This window comes from Oncorhynchus nerka, linkage group LG9a (genome assembly GCF_034236695.1).
Source record: "Oncorhynchus nerka isolate Pitt River linkage group LG9a, Oner_Uvic_2.0, whole genome shotgun sequence".
Taxonomy (NCBI): Eukaryota; Metazoa; Chordata; class Actinopteri; order Salmoniformes; family Salmonidae; genus Oncorhynchus; species Oncorhynchus nerka.
In genome coordinates, this window is record NC_088404.1 from 21,158,125 (window position 1) to 21,175,108 (window position 16,984).

Sequence of the window (16,984 nt, forward strand, 5' to 3'; positions counted from 1 at the left end):
ACTGCTATAGGTTTCGGGCTGTGTACCACTCTCTCCCAAAATACATCATCCAGGAGGATCCTCTTGATGGGACTGTCCATGTCGGCAGACTGTGATATGGCCATTTCTTGGAGAGACTCCTTCCCTTCCAGGAGACTGTCAAACATGATAACACCACTCCAACGGGTGTTGGGCAGCTTCAATGTGGTGCTCTTATTCTTCTCACTTTGCTTGGTGAGGTAGACTGCTGCTATAACTTGATGACCCTTCACATGCCTAACCATTTCCTTGGCTCTCTTGTAGAGTGTATCCATTGTTTTCAGTGCCATGAAGTCCTTGAGGAGATTCAATGCATGAGCAGGACAGCCAATTGTCCAAGGTCACTGATTACTGCCTTCAGCTCATCTGCAATGTAGAGACTGGTGTGTCTGTTGTCCCTTGTGTCTGTGCTCTTGTAGAATACTGGTTGAGGGGTGGAGATGATGTAGTTAATTATTTCTCGACGACCCATCAGAGTTGATTGCAATAGTCTACTTTCTCTATAATTTGCTTGACCTTCACTTGAACTCTGTTGAACTCTGCATCCAGCAAATGAGTAGATAAAGTATGTCTGGTTGGAGGGGTGTATGTTGGGTGAAGAATATTCAGAAAACTCGTCCAGTACTTGGAAGCATCAGAGATGAACCAGCTGCATACACAGCTCGAGCAAGACATTCATCAGCATTTCTCTGACTACGTTCCACGATTGAGTCAAAAAACCTTCTGATTCCAGGAGGACCATGAGCTGTTCCTATCAATAAGGTGTCTGATTCATCATTTTCACCTCGAGTAGAAGTAGAGGGACTTTTGTCAGAGGTTGCTTGTTGTGAGCGCTGAGGAAACGTTATGCACTTGTCCAGATAATTCTGCATCTTTGTTGCATTCTTCACATAATATTTGGCACAGTATTTGCAAATGTACACAGCTTTTCCTTCTATAGTAGCTGCAGGGATTTGTCTCCACACATCAGATAGTGCCTGTGGCATTTTCCTGTAAAGATTAAGAAAAAATGAGTAAAAAAAACCTGAATACAATTCAATGTACAGATAAATAGTTAAGCAGTTAGATTAAACAACTCCTTTGTAAGATAAATGTTTTAAAATGAAACGTGTATGGGAACAGGTGAATTAACACTCCTCAGTTAGCAGGCTCAAGCAAGCTAAAACAAACTAGCAGAAATTGTTAAGTTAGAAATTATTTAACCTGTCTAGGACTGGGGTCCTCGCCAACAGCCAATGAAATTGCAGAGCGCCAAATACAAATCAACAGAAATCTCATAAATCAAATTTCTCAAACATACAACTATTAGGCACCATTTTAAAGATAAAATTCTTGTTAATCCAGCCATAATGTCTGATTTCAAAAATGCTTTACAGCGAAAGCTCCACAAACGATTTATTTTTAGGTCACCAGCAACTCAACAGAAAAACTCAGCCATTTTTCCAGCCAAAGAGAGGAAGAATTAATCACTAACCTTTGATCTTCATCAGATGACACTCATAGGACTTCATGTTACACAATGCATGTATGTTTTGTTCGGTAAAGTTCATATTTATATCCCAAAATCTTATTTTACATTGGCGTGTTACGTTCAGTAGTTCCAAAACATGCAGTGATATTGCAGAGAACCACGTGAATTCACAGAAATACTCATTATAAATGTCGATGAAAATACCATTTTTAGACATGGAAATATAGATACACTTCTCCTTAATGCAACCGCTGTGTCAGATTTTTTTATTTATTTAACGGAAAAAGCATAATCTGAGAACGGTGCTCAGAGCCCAAACTAGCCAAAGAAATATCCGTCATGTTGGGCTGTCTAACGGTTTTCTAATGGAGAAGGAGAGTCGGACCAAACTGCAGCGTGTAGATTTCGATCCATGTTTAATAAAACAACGTAACACGAATCAAAATATAAACTCAACAAAACAATAAACGTAATGAAAACCGAAACAGCCTAAACTGGTGCAAACTAACACAGACTCAGGACATCAAGACACTAAGGACAATCACCCACAATACAACCAAAGAATATGGCTGCCTAAATATGGTTCCCAATCAGAGACAACGGTAAACACCTGCCTCTGATTGAGAACCACTTCAGACAGCCATAGACTCTCCCAGAACACCCCACTAAGCTACAATCCCACTATACATACACACCAAAATCCCAAGACACAACACACCACAATACAAAAACTCTATGCCACACCCTGGCCTGACCCAATACATGAAGAAAACACAAAATACTTAGACCAGGGCGTGACAGAACCCCCCCCCCCCCCTAAGGTGCGGACTCCCGAACGCACCTCAAAACAAATAGGGAGGGTCCGGGTGGGCGTCTGTCCATGGTGGCGGTTCCGGCGCGGGACGTGGACCCCACTCAATTACTGTCTTAGTCCCTCTTCCTCGCGTCCCTGGATAGTCCACCTCGCCGCCGACCATGGCCCAGAACCCCACTGGACTGAGGAGCAGCTAGGGACTGAGGGGAAGCTCGAGTGAGAGAAAGCTCGAGAGTGAGAGAAAGCTCGAGTGAGAGAAAGCTCGAGAGTGAGAGAAAGCTCGAGTGAGAGAAAGCTCGAGAGTGAGAGAAAGCTCGAGTGAGAGAAAGCTCGGAGTGAGAGAAAGCTCAGGAGTGAGAGAAAGCTCAGGAGTGAGAGGAAGCTCAGGAGTGAGAGGAAGCTCAGGAGTGAGAGGAAGCTCAGGCAGGTAGATGGATCTACCAGATCCTGGCTGGCTGGTGGTTCCGGCAGATCCTGGCTGACTAGCGGTTCTGGCAGATCCTGGCTGACTGGCGGATCCTGGCTGACTGGCGGATCCTGGCTGACTAGCGGATCTGGCGGATCCTGGCTGACTGGCGGATCCTGGCTGACTAGCAGATCTGGCAGATCCTGGCTGACTGGCGGATCCTGGCTGACTAGCGGATCTGGCAGATCCTGGCTGACTGGCACTTCTGGCGGATCCTGGCAGACTGGCGGATCCTTGCTGACTGTCGGATCCTGGCTGAATGGCGGAACTAACTGATCCTGGCAGACTGGCAGATCCTGGCAGACTGGCGGCACTGGTGGCGCTGGGCAGACTGGCGGCGCTGGGCAGACTGGTAGCTCAGACGGCGCTGGGCAGACGGGTAGCTCAGACGGCGCTGGGCAGACGGGTAGCTCAGACGGCGCTGGGCAGACTGGCGGCGCTGGGCAGACTGGCGGCGCTGGGCAGACTGGCGGCGCTGGGCAGACTGGCGGCGCTGGGCAGACTGGCGGCACTGGGCAGACTGGGGGCACTGGCGGCGCTGGGCAGACTGACAGCTCTGGATGCTTCATGCAGGCTGACAGCTCTGGCTGCGCTGAACAGAGGAGTACTGGTGCCTCTGGAATGAGGGGCTCTGGCGCCTCTGGCATGAGGGGCGGTAGCTCTGACAGCGCCGGACAGGCGGGAAGCTCCGGCAGCGGCGCCGGACAGGCGGGAAGCTCCGGCAGCGGCGCCGGACAGGCGGGAGGCTCCGGCAGCGGCGCCGGACAGGCGGGGCGCTCCGGCAGCGCTGGACAGGCGGGACACACTGTAGGCCTGATGCGTGGTGCTGGCACTGGTGGTAATGAACCGAGGACACGCACAGGAAGCCTGGTGCGGGGAGCTGCTACCGGAGGGCTGGGGTGTGGAGGTGGTACTGGATAGACCGGACCGTGCAGGCGCACTGGAGCTCTTGAGCACCGAGCCTGCCCAACCTTACCTGGCTCGATGCCCACTCTAGCCCGGCCGATACGAGGAGCTGGAATATACCGCACCGGGCTATGCACCCGCACTGGGGACACCGTGCGCACCACTGCATAACAAGGTGCCTGCCCGGTCTCTCTAGCCCCCGGTAACCACAGGAAGTTAGCGTGGGTCTCCTACCTAGCGTAGCCCTACTCCCTGTGAGCCTCCCCCCTCCCAAGAAATTTTGGGGCTGATTCTCAGGCTTCCTTGCCAACCGTGTTCCCTCATATCGCCGGCTCCTCTCTCCGGCTGCCTCTGCTCTCCTCGCTGCCTCCACCTGTTCCCATGGAAGGCGATCCCTTCCCGCCAGGATCTCCTCCCATGTGTAGCAACCCTTGCCATCCAATATCTCGTCCCATGTCCAATCCTCATTGCGCCGCTGTTGCTGCCTTTGTTGCTTCTCCTGTGGCTCCTGCCTGTTGACACGCTGCTTGGTCCTGTGGTGGGTGATTCTGTAACGGTTTTCTAATGGAGAAGGAGAGTCGGACCAAACTGCAGCGTGTAGATTTCGATCCATGTTTAATAAAACAACGTAACACGAATCAAAATATAAACTCAACAAAACAATAAACGTAATGAAAACCGAAACAGCCTAAACTGGTGCAAACTAACACAGACTCAGGACATCAAGACACTAAGGACAATCACCCACAATACAACCAAAGAATATGGCTGCCTAAATATGGTTCCCAATCAGAGACAACGGTAAACACCTGCCTCTGATTGAGAACCACTTCAGACAGCCATAGACTCTCCCAGAACACCCCACTAAGCTACAATCCCACTATACATACACACCAAAATCCCAAGACACAACACACCACAATACAAAAACTCTATGCCACACCCTGGCCTGACCCAATACATGAAGAAAACACAAAATACTTAGACCAGGGCGTGACAGAACCCCCCTAAGGTGCGGACTCCCGAACGCACCTCAAAACAAATAGGGAGGGTCCGGGTGGGCGTCTGTCCATGGTGGCGGTTCCGGCGCGGGACGTGGACCCCACTCAATTACTGTCTTAGTCCCTCTTCCTCGCGTCCCTGGATAGTCCACCCTCGCCGCCGACCATGGCCCAGAACCCCACTGGACTGAGGAGCAGCTAGGGACTGAGGGGAAGCTCGAGAGTGAGAGAAAGCTCGAGAGTGAGAGAAAGCTCGAGAGTGAGAGAAAGCTCGAGAGTGAGAGAAAGCTCGAGAGTGAGAGAAAGCTCGAGAGTGAGAGAAAGCTCGAGAGTGAGAGAAAGCTCGAGAGTGAGAGAAAGCTCGAGAGTGAGAGAAAGCTCAGGAGTGAGAGAAAGCTCAGGAGTGAGAGGAAGCTCAGGAGTGAGAGGAAGCTCAGGAGTGAGAGGAAGCTCAGGCAGGTAGATGGATCTACCAGATCCTGGCTGGCTGGTGGTTCCGGCAGATCCTGGCTGACTAGCGGTTCTGGCAGATCCTGGCTGACTGGCGGATCCTGGCTGACTGGCGGATCCTGGCTGACTAGCGGATCTGGCGGATCCTGGCTGACTGGCGGATCCTGGCTGACTAGCAGATCTGGCAGATCCTGGCTGACTGGCGGATCCTGGCTGACTAGCGGATCTGGCAGATCCTGGCTGACTGGCACTTCTGGCGGATCCTGGCAGACTGGCGGATCCTTGCTGACTGTCGGATCCTGGCTGAATGGCGGAACTAACTGATCCTGGCAGACTGGCAGATCCTGGCAGACTGGCGGCACTGGTGGCGCTGGGCAGACTGGCGGCGCTGGGCAGACTGGTAGCTCAGACGGCGCTGGGCAGACGGGTAGCTCAGACGGCGCTGGGCAGACGGGTAGCTCAGACGGCGCTGGGCAGACTGGCGGCGCTGGGCAGACTGGCGGCGCTGGGCAGACTGGCGGCGCTGGGCAGACTGGCGGCGCTGGGCAGACTGGCGGCGCTGGGCAGACTGGGGGCACTGGCGGCGCTGGGCAGACTGACAGCTCTGGATGCTTCATGCAGGCTGACAGCTCTGGCTGCGCTGAACAGAGGAGTACTGGTGCCTCTGGAATGAGGGGCTCTGGCGCCTCTGGCATGAGGGGCGGTAGCTCTGACAGCGCCGGACAGGCGGGAAGCTCCGGCAGCGGCGCCGGACAGGCGGGAAGCTCCGGCAGCGGCGCCGGACAGGCGGGACGCTCCGGCAGCGGCGCCGGACAGGCGGGAGGCTCCGGCAGCGGCGCCGGACAGGCGGGACGCTCCGGCAGCGCTGGACAGGCGGGACACACTGTAGGCCTGATGCGTGGTGCTGGCACTGGTGGTAATGAACCGAGGACACGCACAGGAAGCCTGGTGCGGGGAGCTGCTACCGGAGGGCTGGGGTGTGGAGGTGGTACTGGATAGACCGGACCGTGCAGGCGCACTGGAGCTCTTGAGCACCGAGCCTGCCCAACCTTACCTGGCTCGATGCCCACTCTAGCCCGGCCGATACGAGGAGCTGGAATATACCGCACCGGGCTATGCACCCGCACTGGGGACACCGTGCGCACCACTGCATAACAAGGTGCCTGCCCGGTCTCTCTAGCCCCCCGGTAACCACAGGAAGTTAGCGTAGGTCTCCTACCTAGCGTAGCCCTACTCCCTGTGAGCCTCCCCCCCCTCCCAAGAAATTTTTGGGGCTGATTCTCAGGCTTCCTTGCCAACCGTGTTCCCTCATATCGCCGGCTCCTCTCTCCGGCTGCCTCTGCTCTCCTCGCTGCCTCCACCTGTTCCCATGGAAGGCGATCCCTTCCCGCCAGGATCTCCTCCCATGTGTAGCAACCCTTGCCATCCAATATCTCGTCCCATGTCCAATCCTCATTGCGCCGCTGTTGCTGCCTTTGTTGCTTCTCCTGTGGCTCCTGCCTGTTGACACGCTGCTTGGTCCTGTGGTGGGTGATTCTGTAACGGTTTTCTAATGGAGAAGGAGAGTCGGACCAAACTGCAGCGTGTAGATTTCGATCCATGTTTAATAAAACAACGTAACACGAATCAAAATATAAACTCAACAAAACAATAAACGTAATGAAAACCGAAACAGCCTAAACTGGTGCAAACTGACTCAGGACATCAAGACACTAAGGACAATCACCCACAATACAACCAAAGAATATGGCTGCCTAAATATGGTTCCCAATCAGAGACAACGGTAAACACCTGCCTCTGATTGAGAACCACTTCAGACAGCCATAGACTCTCCTAGAACACCCCACTAAGCTACAATCCCACTATACATACACACCAAAATCCCAAGACAAAACACCACAATACAAAAACTCTATGCCACACCCTGGCCTGACCCAATACATGAAGAAAACACAAAATACTTAGACCAGGGCGTGACACTGTCAACATTATTCATAAATAGCATTATAAATATTCACTTACCTTTTTGATGATCTTCATCAGAATGCACTCCCAGGAATCGCAGTTCCACAATAAATGCTTGTTTTGTTCGATAATGTCCATTTATGTCCAATGGCTTCTTTTGTTAGGGCGTTTGGTAAACAAATCCAAATGTGCGATCTGGTCCATTCGGACGAAACGTTAAAAGTTATATTACAGGTCGAAGAAACTTGTCAAACTAAATATAGAATCAACCTTTAGGATGTTTTTATCATAAAAGTTCAATAATGTTCCAACCGGAGAATTCTATTGTCTGTAGAAAAGCAATGGAACGACAGCTACCTCTCAAGTGAAAGCCTGTGACTGAGAACGAGGCTGTAGGCAGACCACTGACTCAAAGAGCTCCCATCTGCTCCCACATCACATGAGAAGCCTGAAACAACGTTCTAAAGACGGTTGACATCTAGTGGAAGCCGTAGGAAGTGCAACAACCAATATCCCACTCTGTATTCAATAGGGGTGAGTTCAAAAACTACAAACCTCAAACTTCCCACTTCCTGTTTAGATTTTTTTCTCAGGTTTTTGCCTGCCAAATGAGTTCTGTTATACTCAGACATCATTCAAACAGTTTTAGAAACTTCCGAGTGTTTTCTATCCAATGCTAATAATAATATACATATATTAGCATGTGGGACTGAGTAGGAGGCAGTTCACTCGGAACGTTATTCATCCAAAAGTGAAAATGCTGCCCCCTATCCCAAAGAAGTTAAACACACTTTGCTGTTGTCTACTATTTACTCGTTTAAAAAAATAAATAATGTATGTCATATAAAATATATTCACCCCACTCAGTATAGTAATCAAAACTTACCAGAAAGCATATAGTCCTTGGCTCAGACAATGTAGTAGTGTGGGCTCAATAGCATCTCATTAGTGTGCAAGATCTTGAGAATCAGCTGTACATGTGATGGAAGAGTTGTCAAAGGAATTAGAATCCTATACGTTTATTAACCAATTCAATTAAAACTGTGATTTGATACTTATTTGCATAAAATGGACAGAGGCCAGTCTCAAAATCATTCAATAGCGCTTATTCTCGAGACTACTGATCATCGTACAATTTACAACAGGTTATAAACTAAAAATGACATCATAGGTTTTAAACTGCCCCTCCTCCACTCCGATACAATAGCAGTATATAGTTCACAAGCCTTCCCACATCATCCACCACCTGTTAAATAATTTACAACTAGCCCAAGGTCTCTCCTCTCCCTGTGTAGAGGCAGGATGTCCCGTAAGGAACACAGCCTTCCAGCCAGTCTGACGATAACTTCATTCGTTTCTAACAAGGAACAGACAGTCTTTGTTCTAATTGTTGATTATAATTACACATATTTATATTCAGTACTAGGATTATAATAAGATTCATACATCCATACAGTAACATAGTAGTATTCTGTTTAGTCATTGTTCTGATTGAAATGTATACATAATTTAGTCATTATTCATAAAAAATACCTTAACAAGAGTACACTGCGCATGTAATGGAAAAATGCACTGTGCATGCAGAGGGTTGCAATTCCATTGAATTGGGGATACTTTGTTTAAACTATGCCACAAGACCTAGAATTGCCTTATGTGTATCCCACAAAAAAGGCTCACTGTTATAAGCTAACTTTTTTTTTAATGAATATAATCCAAATTCCCGGGCTTAACTTCCCATTTACCGGAAGGTTTCTGACCCTTTGCAACCCTAAATACTTCTATAGGCTACTGTATCTATCATTAGTTCATGTCATTACACAGCGTACGAGTCATTCATGATTTGAAATGCAATTAAGCATTTTAGTTTTAAAATAACAAAGCAACCAGTTTAAACAATAAATAGCCCTAAATTGTTCTATTTCAGAAAATTGCATTAATGAATGAATGTGACTGTTTTTAGTCTTTGCTGTATTAAAGGCTTTACAAAAAAATAAGAAGTTACACCAGACTCTGGAAAAAAAAAATCTACATACACACACATTATAAATAATAGCACCTGTTTGGCACACAGCACTTGCTCCTTTATCTTGATCTTCAGTTTTTTCCAATAGTCAAATTTATTCCACGCATCTGACTTCCCGTTTTACCTCCTGAGCAATCAGTAAATATTTCTCCATTTCAAGTTTATTTGTCACATCCTCTGCATCCATTTTGCGGTCACATGTTTTATGTGTTGAGTTTTGTTATAACCAATTTATTGATTTGATTATGACATGCTATTGGCCTAGGTCCTATTGGCCTCTTGCATGCAATGTGTTCAGGTGTCGCGTAAAGAGAGCAAGGGTTGAGAATACTTTTTTTTTTTACTAAACAAATTAGGGATTTCAGTAACAACTTTTCAGTCAAATGGCAGTAATTGTGTTTATAGTTTTTAATGTATTTGCAACAAAGAAAACAAGTGATAAACAGAAATACAGATACAAGTACATTTTTGTTGTTGTTAAAACAAATAACACAAACTACTAATTATAAATGTATGAATTAATTTATCAGTAATCACACTAAAAAAAACTTGGTCTGTGAGAGAGAGTTAGGCTATATGGAGGAGATTACTGAGTAGTTTGGTTCATCAGGCTGAGCCCCAGTTTTCACTTGAAGTTATTGAGGGATGATGATGATTTTGGCAATGTGAAGATAAGAATTCCAGAGTATGAGACCTCTGTATCTGATAGAGAATTCTCTATTTGAGGTGCGGCAGTGGGGAGGGTGAGGGTTATTGCAGTGAGTGTTATTGCAGTGAGTGAGATGTTGAGTGTTTTATATAAATAGATTTCAGAATTAATCTGGAAGAATCCATTGAAGGGTTAGGTAAACTGTCTGGGATGTATAAGTATTTGTAGATCAAAGTACATAATTGGTGTACGTTAAGGTCGGAAATAGACAAGATATTGAGTTTCTTAAACAAAGGTGCAGATGGAGCTAGGTAATATGAGGAGTTTGCTAGTCTTGCAAACGTATTTTGTATGTTGAGTATTTTGGGTAAATTAAGCTATAGTATAGAGTTGGGAAGTAAGCCTGATGAACCAAACCACTAATCTTTCTGATAATACCAACCTGATTTATCTCACTTTGCTGCAGACAAATTGAGAAGAAAAAAAATTCAGGATAACTTTTCATCAATTAGAACTATGAGGAATCTAGTGGATGTGACTTGTTCCGTTTCATTCCAACCAATTGACTTTTGCTTTTTTTAGTGAATACAATAAAGTAGGATATATATATATATTTTTTTTTTTTTTTTTTTTTTACATTTTAAAGATATCTGGAACCATTCAGAAAATTTGGCCATGCCTGAGATGGCTTAATTAATTAGTGAATCAAAATGATTGTGATAAAATCTAATTGTTATCATCAGCAAAGAGAATGGGAAGACACAGCAGCGAGGCCATTGATCTAGATTAGGAATAACAAAGGTCCTATTAGCCAACCCTGTGGCACGCCCACTGGATATCTTGACCCTAGTGGTTGCACAGCCGTTTGCATTAACAAATTGATTGGTGGAAAGAACAGACGACTCAGCCCTAGTGTTTATGCAGCAAATGTTTATGCAACATATCGTTTTGCATCAATTCGTTCTCTAATCAAACCGAATTGCTGAGTCATTTCAAACTAAAACGTATTGGAGCCCATGTATCCCGATGCGCATTGAATTTGCTTGCAAGGGAAAGATGCACATCCCTAATGAAAAGTGTATACTAAAATATGAAAATACTATGAGACAAGTCCAAATGGAAATGAGCCTGTCGGGTAGCCTTCATTCTCTCACTGCATCCAGCCTAGCTAACACAATGCTGTGCATTTTTCCTTGTGTTTTACCACTCTTTTCCTCTGGACTCCATTGATTTAGTCACCCTAATTTTGACCATCCTACAAGGGTAAAAATTCCAGTTACTTTTGAAAGGATTATGATAGATATGAAGTTTGGACCATTGGTTTTCTTTGAGGATTAGCTATCTACACATTTTAACACTATTTTACCAATTGGTCAAAATATGTGTTTTTGATTGGACACCCTACTCAATATAAGAGAGGCTTGGAACTCACTGCCCAACAAGACTCATTCTTACTTAGATAACCTGACTGACAGGGATGAGAAGATTACACACAAGCACACTGTCCTTAAGATACATTTGAACATGACATGAGGCAGCCTAATATGAATGTAGGTAGACGGGTTGGTTGTTTTAGCAGCTGTGGCAAAACAGACAGGGTTGGCTTAGATTTTTTACAACATGTAAACTATTTCATATCCAATGTTGAATGAAAACATAAATACGTTTGCATAATGAGCATTTGTTGTCTCTCAAATATGTTATTAGTAGTTTGTTAGCTAGCTAGTGAATTTTTGCCATGTTAGCATTGACATGAAATCAGTCAAAACACCTCAAAACAAGACATGGTATCAAGAACAATATGAAATTAGCTGAATCGAGTCACTTGCAATACCCCACATAGAGGTTTCTTGTCATTGCTGGCGATCCAGAATCACAACTCATAGACTTCTGCCCCATTGATGCGTGCGCATAATGTTTGTGACGTTGTCAGCAAAAACATCTATAACCCTGGCCTGTAGCTGGGCTTCTGTCTGCTCTTTACTGACGCAGCACTTTTATGGTAGAGTTGCGTAAGTGCCACTGATGTATTGAAAAAATGCCAGTTGGGCAAGGTATGGTATAATGTGCATTTGACGCAGTATGACCCATTTTTAAGGCCTCTGTTTGATAATGAGGCGACACTGCATTTATTTGATGCAGTGAGAATTGTCCTTCCTGTCCATTCCTATTCCTATGTCCTAAATGGCATGTTTTCCTGAGGTATCCTGGCAACCAGTCTCTAGTCTGTAGCAGACCTGACAATCATGTGGGTGGGGCAAGTGCACAGTATGAAATTCCCACTCTGTCTTTATTCTCACAAAGAGAACAAACTTGACTTAATTGTGTTTTTGTGAAGAAATTAAATGTCCAAAGATTCAGTGTTCTGATTTTAAATGAACGTAATACATTTTCCCCTCCAGAGCAGAGCAAATGGATGGAAGGAAATTCCAGAAGCTGTAATGAACATTTGTGGTGAGCGAGACTCATTTTGTGCCTTGCTTTCTCAATCATTTTTCCTGAATACATTTGAATGATCCTTTCTCCAAATAGGTCAAAGTAAACTGTATAGCTTGAGATTTACAGTCTAGCTCTAATTCATGTTTCTGTTTCAGATGATCTAATGGCAGACCAAAGAATGGACATTACCTCTACGATGAATGAGTTCATGTCCCCCAGCGCCACCGAGCTGATCAGCAGCTCCATCAACACCCAAGGCATGGACTACACCCGCAAGAGGAAGGGCAGCACCTCCGACTACCAGTAAGGACCTACTGTAACCATCGTCAAATCATTGTGGCCTTGCACTGTCACCTTAGTCTCCCCCCAGCCTCCCACCAGTCGGTGCTGAAGATGATGGGTTCACTGAGTTTTACAGTTAAGATGTAGTAATTAACGCTCCGACTTTGCTAGCCATAGTTATGGGGAAATTTGCACATCCTGCAATACCCTTTAAAAAAATTGTATTGTGCTATATTGACTCATTTGTAAGTACAGTCATTTTCCTGCCATCTGTTACTGATCCACAGTCATCTGACAACAGAATGATTCATGCCTTCTTTTTTTCTTTACAGAATTGATGGATTTTCTTTTGAGTAAGTAAGAAACGGTTTCAAATTTTTTAAACCTTTTGTCTGTTAGGCTTACCTTATTTTTGTTGAGGGGGGACACTGAATAGTGTAGTGCAAATGGATAGTAGGAAACTGTTAAACATTATTCTTAATCTAATGTGGTTCAGTAAAACTAATGGCATCTGATTATCTTCCACAGCGAGAGCAGTATGGATACAGACAAGGATAAGCTTAGGTAAGAGTTTTGGCAGCAAAAAGCATCAATTACAGTATAAAGAAAAGCTTAGTTTTGCTATGTTATTGGTTATAAATTGTACAGGGGAAACAGATGTTGGATTAAGATAGTGGTTTCACTGCAAAATTGAGTAGGTGTTCATCTACTTTCATAGGATTTGCATGGTGAGACAATGGGAACATTATATACACTGTGTACAAAACATTAGAAACACCTTCCTAATATTGAGTTGCACCTCCTTTTACTCTCAGAACAGCCTCAGTTTGCCAGGTCATGGACTCTACAGGTTTTTATTTATTTATTTAACTAGGCAAGTCAGTTAAGAACAAATTCTTATTTTACCCCGGTCAAACCCTCCCCTAACCCAGATAATGCTGGGCCAATTGTGCGCCACCCTATGGGACTCCCGATCATGGCCGGTTGTCATACAGCCTGGGATCGAACCAGGGTCTGTTGTGAAGCCTCTAGCACTGAGATGCAGTTCCTTAGACAGCTGCGCAACTTGGGAGAGGTGGCAAGCGTTCCACAGGGATGCTGGCTCATGTTGACTCCAATGCTTCCCACAGTTGTCTTTGGCTGGACCACCTTTGGGTGGTGGACCATTCTTGATACACACAGGAAACTGTTGAGCATAGAAAACCCCAGCAGCTTTGCAGTTCTTGACACACTCAAACTGGTGCATACTGTACCCTGTTCAAAGGCACTTAAATATTTTGTCTGGCCCATTCCCCTTCTGAATGGCACACAGACACAATCAATGTGTCAATTGTCTCAAGGCTTAAAAATCCTTCTTTAACCTGTCTCCTCCCCTTCCTCTACACTGATTGTGAAGTGGATTTAACAAGTGACATCAATAAGGGATCATAGCCTTCAACTGGTCATTATGTCATGGAAAAAGCAGGTGTTCCTAATGTTTTGTACACTCCACTCAGTGTATGTACCATTTACATAACCTGTGTGGAACAGTGGCGAAGGGATACGTTTCCTACTAAAACGTCTCTCCTTTTTTCCTTCTTCCAGGGATTGTGGTGATCATCAGGGGCGGATCAAAAATGCCAGGTACCCAGACTCATTCCCGAATTCCTAATGTTTCGCTTAAGTCTCTTTCGGCAATGAATATGCATAGTGTTTCCACTGACCTGGCACGTGGTTAAATTCCAGGATAAAATATATTCTAATCTCTCTTTCCAGGGTGAATTAAATGCTTCTTTTTAATTAGACAGAGAAAGCCTCGTGTCCCATCGATTTAATAGGCACTTTATATAGTCTATAGATTGCACTGTGTAACAGAAGGACTGGGAGTTGTTCTAACAGTTTGCTTTCTGCAACTCTGCCAATAGGGAGGCACACAGTCAGATTGAGAAGAGACGCAGAGACAAGATGAACAGCTTTATAGACGAGCTGGCGGCGTTAGTGCCTACTTGCAATGCTATGTCCCGCAAGCTGGACAAACTCACAGTTCTACGCATGGCTGTTCAGCATATGAAGACATTACGAGGTGACATGCAGACAGAGACGGCAGGCAAATTATCATTGGACATCAAAGAGGTAACTTGATCATTAAATATTTAAAATACTACTTTTTCTGTTTCTGTACAGGCGCAGCGAACCCATACACAGAGGCGAACTACAAGCCGTCTTTCCTGTCCGATGATGAATTGAAGCACTTAATATTGAGGGTATGTTCAAGCCCTCTAACTCCTCTCTGCTAAGTTGCTCTCTGGGTAAGCCTGATGACAAAAACCTCATTATTTTAGGCTGCTGATGGCTTTCTGTTTGTCGTCGGATGCGATCGTGGGAAGATCCTCTTCGTCTCTGAGTCTGTTTACAAGATCCTCAACTATAGCCAGGTACGTCTACATTCCCGTCCAATGTCCTACTGTTATACTATATTTGCCGTTGTACTATGTCAGACCATATCTGAGCTCACAAATGTTAATTTCCAGTCAATCCCTCTCTCCCCAGAACGACCTAATTGGCCAGAGTCTGTTTGATTACCTGCATCCTAAAGACATCGCCAAAGTCAAGGAGCAACTGTCGTCATCGGATACAGCACCCCGGGAGCGACTCATCGACGCCAAAAGTAAACTCCCTCCTGGGGGGGTCTTCAATACATTATTAATGCTTCATGTCTTAGTAGATACTGAATGTAAATACTGCTTTGTGCCTTATGTAAATAATATTGTGAATTGTTTTTAGATACTACTGCACTGTTAGCGCTAGGAACACAAGCATTTCGCTACACCCGCAATAACATCTTCTAAATATGTGTATATGACCAATACAATGTAATTTGATGCCAGTTGCCAAAATACTGGCAGTTTACCTGCTATATTGTGTTGTGTAAACAGCATGATTTATGTTGCACCGTAAATGTATAGACCATGTACGAGTACCTTATAAGAGTAGAATGCTTTTAACATTGTATGCAAGTTATTTCTAAACCTATTGTGGATGATTAGCCCACAATGTTCAGCAGTGGTCTTATACGATTTGATTGTTCTCCCTCAGCTGGCCTGCCAGTGAAGACTGACATTACCCCTGGGCCGTCTAGGCTGTGCTCCGGAGCCAGACGTTCTTTCTTCTGCCGGATGAAATGTAACCGGCCCTACGTCAAAACGGAGGACAAGGACTTCCCCTCCACCTGCTCAAAAAAGAAAGGTTCCTATCTCAAGATCTAGGCCTCCTTCCCTGCTATCTTTATTTTGTTTACTCAGAAACCTGGCATCACCGTTCATTAGCATCATGCTAGCATTACAATGAGAGCACAGGATGTATGCTACTGTGTACCAAATGGATAAACAATATGCTTATTGTTGAACTTAATATTATTTTATTTTATTTCACCTTTATTTAACCAGGTAGGCTAGTTGAGAACAAGTTCTCATTTACAACTGCGACCTGGCCAAGATAAAGCAAAGCAGTGCGACACAAACAACAACACAGAGTTACACGTTGAATAAATCAACATAGTCAATAACACAATAGGAAGGGGAAAAAAGGCTGTAGTGCAGGCAAGAAATATTGATATGCTGCGATTTTAAAACCATTGGGTAAGAAAAGCTGCGTAGGTCATGCAAAACAGAATGCAAATCTCCAGTTGAGCTCTCGCTGAATATTCGAGTGCTAATTAATATTTTATCTAGGAAAACGTTCTCTCCTTGATTGACCGTTGATTCAGATACAGGCTAGTATTACTTGTTTGCTTAACTTGTGGTTTTCTCAGTCATTTAACGCTTGACCTGAAATCATGGCCCACCAATGTAAACCGATGGATAACTTACCATTGTGTGGGAGGAAATATTTTTATAATGGTTATTTTTTACCTTCAGCCGACCGCAAGAGCTTCTGCACGATCCACAGTACTGGCTACCTGAAGAGCTGGCCACCCAACAAGATGGGTTTGGACGATGACAACGAGCCCGACAACGAGGGCTGTAACCTCAGCTGCCTGGTGGCCATCGGCCGGCTGCACCCCCACATCATCCCCCAGCCCTCCCATGAGGACATCCGCGTCAAACCCACCGAATACGTCTCCCGCCACGCCATCGATGGGAAGTTCGTCTTTGTTGACCAGAGGTACGATGATAAAGTGTATGCCTTAATTTTACTATGACATTTTTGGTTTATGATTATATGTGTGCTAGTCATTCATCAAGTTGGACAATGAAACACACATTTCAGAAGTATGGTTTAAACTAATACTTGAAGAGGCAACAAGTCATATTTAAATTCTCATCTTCAACCACCGTTCATCCAAAATAGCCCATCTACACCAGCCTACTGACATGGGCTTGTCAAGGGAGGTTCAGCCTCACTATATTTGATGAATTAATCTCCTGCTAACAGCTTGACACCTGACAGGCCATTATTACTCATGATGAAGGGTAATCAAACTTTCATAAAAATGTCAGTGAACTGATTCATGTTCATAGA

At 45.1% G+C, this 16,984-nt stretch overlaps 1 protein-coding gene across 4 annotated transcripts in view; it reads left to right on the top strand.

The window, feature by feature from the left end:
- LOC115134029 (basic helix-loop-helix ARNT-like protein 1) overlaps nucleotides 1-16,984 on the top strand; it is a 48,183-nt gene that overhangs the window by 28,542 nt on the left and 2,657 nt on the right. For 3 of the 4 annotated variants that reach the window (XM_029667563.2, XM_029667564.2, XM_029667565.2), the window contains 11 exons: nucleotides 12,166-12,217; nucleotides 12,358-12,505; nucleotides 12,817-12,837; nucleotides 13,013-13,048; nucleotides 14,069-14,107; nucleotides 14,389-14,546; nucleotides 14,648-14,727; nucleotides 14,806-14,898; nucleotides 15,014-15,131; nucleotides 15,560-15,709; nucleotides 16,381-16,627. In XM_029667563.2, the coding sequence (XP_029523423.1) occupies nucleotides 12,205-12,217; nucleotides 12,358-12,505; nucleotides 12,817-12,837; nucleotides 13,013-13,048; nucleotides 14,069-14,107; nucleotides 14,389-14,546; nucleotides 14,648-14,727; nucleotides 14,806-14,898; nucleotides 15,014-15,131; nucleotides 15,560-15,709; nucleotides 16,381-16,627 (1,103 nt within the window). In that variant the 5' untranslated portion in view covers nucleotides 12,166-12,204. The remainder of the gene's footprint in view (nucleotides 1-12,165; nucleotides 12,218-12,357; nucleotides 12,506-12,816; nucleotides 12,838-13,012; nucleotides 13,049-14,068; nucleotides 14,108-14,388; nucleotides 14,547-14,647; nucleotides 14,728-14,805; nucleotides 14,899-15,013; nucleotides 15,132-15,559; nucleotides 15,710-16,380; nucleotides 16,628-16,984) is intronic. The other variant, XM_029667566.2, reaches the window with a different exon arrangement.